Consider the following 7354-nt stretch of genomic DNA (forward strand, 5'->3'; position numbering starts at 1 on the left):
ATGGAAAGTTGAAAAGAACAGCATTTATTTAAAATAAAAACCATGTGTGACAATGTTAATGTCTTTACTGTGACTTTTGATGTTTAATGCATCCATGCCGAATAAACATTAATTTCTTTATTTCTTTTTTTAATCTTACTGACTAATTTTTAATTGATCTCCATCTCTTTATACTGACCCGTTTTTACTCAATATTTTATACTATACCATATGAGCAAAGAAATATCTTGGAACCAATGAACAACATGTCAGAAAAAGCATGGTTTATTGTTTGATTACAAAAAAATATACTTTCTTAAGAAACTAGTTACTAAAGAAGAAAAGTTGTTTGGAATTAATCAAGTGCAATGTGCTAGAGAAGATTCACAAACAAACTTTAGAAAGACGTATTGGCACATAGACAGTTGCGTTCAGCACTGCAAAAGGCACTCGTATCTACAACCATGTGTCATGGATGTTACACTTTTAACATAAATACATTCTGAGCAGCATTTAAAGCAAAAACAAATGCTTTTTGCTATTAAAAGTACAGGCAGCAGCCTTGGAAACATTAAAGGGGAAAGAGACTTCTCCGCTAGCTCCGATTGGTTGTTTAGTGTTGTCTTTCACGTAAACGATCTAGTGGTGTTACCCAAGCTTCTCCAAGTGCTCAGCTGGTAAACCTCTGAAGTCGTCGCCAGCGGATCTCTTCAGGCGTCGGGTTAGAGTAGGAATAAGTGCCCTGTGAAGGTCTAGCCTGCGTAGAGCCTCCTACAAAGCAAAAATAACAAAGTTGCACCTTGTAACTGGTACTAGGGCTGTCTCGCGATTAATCGCATCCAAAATAAAATGTGGGTGCACTGTGTATAATTATTTTGTATTTATATAAATACACACACACATCCATGTATATTTAAGAAGAAAAAAAATATTATTTATGTATAAAATATTTATATTTATATAAAATGTAAATTATATATAAATCGATATACAGTATACATGAAAATATTTCTTAACTATATATACAAGCATGTGTGTATTTATATATTTAAAATAATTATACACAGTGCACCCACATATATTATGTAAACACAAACTTTTATTTTGGAATCGATTAATCGTTTGACAGCCCTAGCTGGTACTATAGTATACTATGACTTTTGATCAATTTAATGCATCCTTTATGAATAAAAGTGTCAATTCTTTCAAATAAATAAACTAAATAATCTTACTAACCCCATAAAAGTACAATACTTTTACAAGCACTAAGCACTTTTAAATGGAATAACGTGGTCATTCTCAGCACATCTTGACTCACCTGTGTCGTTGAGGCTGGCCCTGATAGCGGCCTGGTACTGCTCCTCATCTGACAGTCCTGCTGTATAGGGATGCTGGGGCGGCGCAGAGGGCATGTGTGTGTCGTACGGATCCCTGTAGGGGGCGCCATACTGCCTGCGATTAAATGACTGCTGTCCATAATGTGTGTTTGGAGGATTCGGCATGCCATATCCACTGTATCCTGTGAACACACACATACAAATGATGCATCTTGACTTGAGGACTATAATGGACTAGGAAGCAGTCCTTAAAAACTTTCATCTTTAATGGCTCTCAAAGTCATAGCCATTTCTGAGGACAGATGTGATTTAGTAATAGCTGCCTTTTTAACAACTTGAATATTTCCCTATAAAACAAAAAGAGATAAATGATTCAGATTTCATATCCAGATCTGTTACTGTATACCTGATGAATTGTAGTATGTCCCTCCATGATGCCCATTTGATGTCACAAAGCCTGAAATGACATAGAGAAGACCGTTTATGTGACCGGATGCATTTATTCCCAGAGTAGGTATCCTCATGCTCTAATATTCAAACGTTTTTAAATATTTTTGAAAGACGTTTCTTATCCTCACCAAGACTGCATGTATTTGATCTAAAATAGAGTTAAAACAGTCCTGTGATCAAAGCTGTATTTTCAGTATCATTACACCAGTCTTCAGTGTCACGTGACCCTTCAGAAATCATTCTAATATGATGATCTGCTGCTCAATAAACATTTATTATTATTATCAATGTTGGAAATAGTTGAGCTGCTTAATATTGTTGTGGAAAGTGATTAAATTGATTAAGAAAAATCTGGATTTTTTTATTTATATAAAGTTAAAAAGAACAGCATTTATTTTAAATAGAAATCTTCTGTAACATTATAAATATCTTTACGGTCACTTTTGATCACTTTAACACATCTTTGACCCCAAACTTTGCACAGTAGTGTGCATATGCGTACAGTATTAACATATTTTGTTATACAATACATGCATAACACTGAAATTGTTGCGTTTACCTGCACATGTTTTCATTAATCTCTTTAGTGGTCCTTTCGTGTAAAGCAGCCCAACCAGGATCCCAGCCAGATGTCCAACAAATGACGTCCTGCAAGAGTGAAAGTGTGGTAACCCTCTGATTATCTTCATTTGTGTCTCCAGGGATCCCAGACAATAACATTTAATTTTGTAACAGAATAATATATATATTTTTTTTACAAATGTCATTTTAGTTTGTTTATTAATGTTTTTACTCAACATGTGTGCAGTTTTTGGAGGATTTTTGATATATTTTAAATTTCTATAAATTAATATTTATATTTTATATTATATATTTTTTATAAATATATATATATATATATATATATATATATTTAATATTTTTACAAAAAAACAACAACTGCATTTTATGTCAAATTTACTTTATAAAAGACCCAGATTTCTAACTTTCAATAATTGGGATAATAGCATGGATCATTTTAAATGATTTAATGTACGATTTTTGGAAAATGCAGTTTTAAAATTAAAAAAACTCGCTTGTTTTTTCGTTATTTCTGATTTTGATGATGAATTTTGTATATCCACAATGCGGGGTCTCCAGGGACCCCGAAGATAAACAAGTGTCGGCATTTTTTCACCCTAACATAAAAACAGATATCATTCCAATGTATATATATACTGTATATATATATATATATATATATATATATATATATATATATATATATATATATATATATATATATTTGGTAGATCTAGACAGTGTTAAGAGGCGTAGAAGTTTTCATACCATTTGGACAAAGAGAACTTTTTTTTAAAAATCACCAAAAGTAATTTGCGGGTCAAAAAGACCCCAAAGATAACCAAAGGGTTAATATATGCTGTGAATCAATAATAACAATAAATCAAAACTTTAGGGAAAAAAATTATGTCATATGGTCTGTAGTGTAACCACCTGGTTATTGCTCTATTACAGGATGTAGATGTGATTTTGCGGGACACGAGTGAGAGATAAATGTACTACAATTATACTACGTAAGTATTGATTTTCAATCTTTGGAAAGCCTATTTGCCATTATAATGGATAATGACCCTAAAATCCCTTAATTTACCCAGTTTTGAGTGATACAATCTCATTTACTCCATGGTATCTCATCTGTTCAGTCTGCTAAATATTATGAATAACAGGCTATTACATTAATCTTTGTGAAAAAAAAAAAACTTTTCTTTCATTAGATTATGCAAACAATAAATGCATTTTACCAGATTTAGTGCATCTTGAACTTGTATTTCTTTATTTTAACAAAAACATGGAATTGTCAAATCACAGTAAAAAAAATAATAAACAAGGGGGAAAATACCTGTCTACAAATGTGCTGGTTGGTTACTTTCCTGCTCTAGCTAGAACATGACGGCTGCACAAATGGATTTTTAAACAGCAATTAAAAAAAATAATATTGTAAAAAAAAAAAAAAACATAAATGAAATGTGGGGCACTGCATGACGAGGGGAAAAGGTCCCTATTTCGGGACTGCCCTAAGACTAATAGTATTTCTGTGTTTCTCTAGTGTCTTTGAAATGAGTGTGATGCCTACCCCGGATTCAAGACATGGATGAGGACCAACTCCACCCAGCAGGAGTAGCGATTGGCTATGGGCAGCCCCATGACGTAAGTAGCTCCGCCTGGATGATAATGATTATTCACCACCTTTAGCCCAAACAGAACACCTAAAACAAACAACAAACAGCTGCAATGCTTATTTCTAACAAGAGAAATTGAAAAATACATCCATAAATTAATTGATTTCTGTTGTTCCACTCCATTTTTATTCTTCTCAGCAATGCACAGGATTTTAATGTGATAGTAAAACATACACTACCTTTCAAAAGTTTCAAATTTTATTCCACAAAGATTCATTAACGTTTTTTTTTTCAACTGCTCACGCACAAAATCCTTACTCGTCACACTATTTCTGAAACCTGACAATCTAACAAATCCAAATCTGCAAAACCATACACTAATTCTTACACTAATACTCAGTTTTCAATTTCATAAAAAAAAACTTTTTGTAAACCACAACGCAGAATTCTCGATGTGTATCATAAAAATCTAAAAAGAAGTTTTCAAATACAACCTATCAAAATGCCCCAGTAATTCATCAGTGCCTCACACAAACTCCTCACATGTGCAAAGACTCATTGCTTTACTTAACATCAGCCAATCATGGCTTTAGAATAGGCCAAAGGTCACGTTTTAGGTTTTTCGGACTTTGTAATACTGTAATCACAACAACAAACGCTTAAAGTAAAAAAAAAAAATTAAAAAAAAGTTTCAATCTTGATTTCATGAAGTTTGCAACATTTCTCTGCCAAATTACTTTCAATTTTGTCCAGAAATGTTCATAGACGCACGTGAAAGAAGAGCTTTAGGTTTTGAAAAACTGTATATGATATATCTAAAACATAATATTATGGCAAAGGTGTTAGATGTGAGGCATTTTGCATTTTGTGTGTGCAATTCTTGGATTTGTACTTTGTACTACCAAAGTAAAGACATTTGCAATGATACAGTTAAATAAACACAGTTCTTTTGAACTTTCCATTAATCAAAGATTCCTGAAAAGAATGATCATGATGAAATATATTAATCTTATATATGTTTCTTGGGCAGCAGATCATCATATTATAATGATTTCTGAAGGATAATGTGACAATGAAGACTGGAGGAATGATACAGAAAATACAGCTTTGATCACAGGAATAAATTACATTGTAAAAATCTATTGAAATGGAAAACAGTTCTTTTAAATTGTAGTAATGATGTTGTTATCATGATCCAACACAACACACACACCTGAGAACCCCACCGCACACTGTAGACTATACGACGAGTCTTCCGTCATCCATGTCAGTCCTGTCTCCAGGAGCAGGTAGACCAATCCGGTGAGCAGAGAGAAGACAGAGAGCAGGTACGCAAACCAGGCGCCTCCCAGTTTCCTCTCAAGCTTGATGCCCTTCCAAAGGAGGGAGGCCATGTTGAAGTAGAGATGCATGTCGTCAACATGGTGAAACGGTGACAGCAGCAGACGAGTCCAATCTCCGTACCAGTACGCCTCCCGAACACTTAAACACGTCTAAAAACACACAAACGGACCAGGTTTACAAAACGTCTTATCAGCACTAACATATTAAGAAATGTGTCTACAAATTTGAATAACCTTTTAAATAAACGGTTAAGTATGCATATGTTTAATGGCTGGGAAATTGTATACATTCACTTGCTATCGTCAGATTTTTGTTATGGTATGGTATATAATAGTTGATAATATCTACCTGTAGGAGGGGTTTGACTGGAAACAGGAACAAATAGACATTGAGGCCCAGTGTTGCAAGAGTGACAGGTGGGATGTTGTCTATTCCCAGCTGGAAAACCTGAGAGGCCAGCAGGAGCAGGCCGATATTGGATCCCCGGTGTCTGTTGCGCATCTAAAACACACAACCACATTCTCATACACTTCTTATCTATGTAAAAGTTTTAGTTTACATTTCTTGAAAGACTGCTTCTGTGTTCAAATACCAGTCCAATTCATATCATCTGTCTGTAAAACACTTTTTATACTTTTTTATCATTAAATGTAGTCATTTATTTTATCTGAATCTAAAATAGTTGTAAATGGGTAATTTCAAGGTATTATAGCATATTTCATTTCATTTGACAATACCGTCATCATTAATTCATAGTAAGTGATGCACACAAGCGCATTCACATAAAAATACCATCAAAACAAGACATTTACTGTATCTTCTTAATTGTTTGAAACATTTACAGAGCATTTTACAATAATATTGATACACTCAATATTATAATATTATATTGATACAATCAATACAATACAATATTGATACAATTATAATATTATATTGATACAATCAATATTATTTTGAGGAATAAATAAAGTATTCTTGGCTACATAGACAGAATAACTGTGCATGACTTACCATTACATCTGAATGTACAGCTGCTGTTTTGAATGCTCGAAGTTCCTACGTTGTAAATTGGATGTTGTGTCAAGCGATTCCCGAGTCCTAAAATTAGCGATCAACAGTAGGACCATAGACTGTAATCAAAAGAGTATGATCATAGACTGTAATAAAAAGGGTAGGACACGTCGGATTTTACTTTCATTTCACCATGTTTCGTCAGGTAGTAAACACGGAAGTGACGCAACGGGACTTCTGGTCGCGTGACCTCATCACTCATGACGTTTGTAAGTTGTTGTTTTTTTTCCCCTGTAAGTGAACTCTTTGACCATTGCAAAAAGAGTTACTGTATCATTACACGGTAACACTTTACAATAAGGTTCATTAGTTAACATTAGTTAACTACATTAGTTAGCATGAACTAATAATGAACAGCACTTATACAGCATTTATTAATCTTTGTAAACGTTAATTACTAATACTTTATTAAAATCTTGTTAACATTAGTTAATGCGCTGTGAACTAAACAATGAACAGCTTTATTATCATTAACTAACATCAACGAAGATTAACAAATACTGTAACAAATGTATTGCTCATGGTTAGTTCATGTTAGTTAATATACATTAACTAATGTTAAATAAAGAACCTTGAGAGCACAGACTCAAAATACACTGTATGGATGGACAGTGATGGACGGTACGGTTCAGATGTCTGAACCGAATCTGAATCTGTTGTCAAAAAAAAGTAAAAGAGAGAAATGTGGGACCGTAGGAGGTTAGCTGTTGAACATATCCAGTGGTGGAGCCACAATATTGGTAAAATACATTTTTGGCAGTGAAAACAATTAGACAGCACTTATATTTTTGAGCTGAGGTAAGAAAATAACCTCATGGCACCTTTAAATTTCAACAGCTTTCAGGCCTAATGCTAACAAGATGAAACTTGATTTATCAAACGTTTAAATTAAATGTTCATGTATAAACTCAAAAGGCACAACAAGAATCAAATGTATACGTTGCTGTTTACAACTTTACATGTGAAGAAATTGTCTTCAATGTTGACTGC

At 33.4% G+C, this 7354-nt stretch overlaps 1 protein-coding gene across 2 annotated transcripts; it reads right to left on the minus strand.

Moving 5' to 3' along the window:
- Positions 1-248: 248 nt before the first annotated feature.
- Positions 249-6539, minus strand: rhbdd1 (rhomboid domain containing 1). 2 transcript variants are annotated; one of them, XM_089121065.1, is made up of 8 exons: positions 6305-6539; positions 5639-5791; positions 5160-5439; positions 3901-4033; positions 2326-2414; positions 1723-1773; positions 1410-1498; positions 249-749 (listed from the first exon to the last, which is right to left on the minus strand). In XM_089121065.1, the coding sequence occupies exons 1-8, from the start codon at positions 6305-6307 to the stop codon at positions 732-734; spliced, it is 816 nt and encodes a 271-aa protein (XP_088977191.1). In that variant the 5' UTR covers positions 6308-6539; the 3' UTR covers positions 249-731. The 2 variants fall into 2 exon arrangements, with proteins under 2 accessions (XP_088977191.1, XP_039527050.1); XM_039671116.2 differs by having other exon boundaries at positions 249-750; positions 1298-1498.
- Positions 6540-7354: the final 815 nt, after the last annotated feature.

This window comes from Pimephales promelas, chromosome 16 (genome assembly GCF_988280905.1).
Source record: "Pimephales promelas chromosome 16, fPimPro1.hap1.1, whole genome shotgun sequence".
Lineage (NCBI taxonomy): Eukaryota > Metazoa > Chordata > Actinopteri > Cypriniformes > Leuciscidae > Pimephales > Pimephales promelas.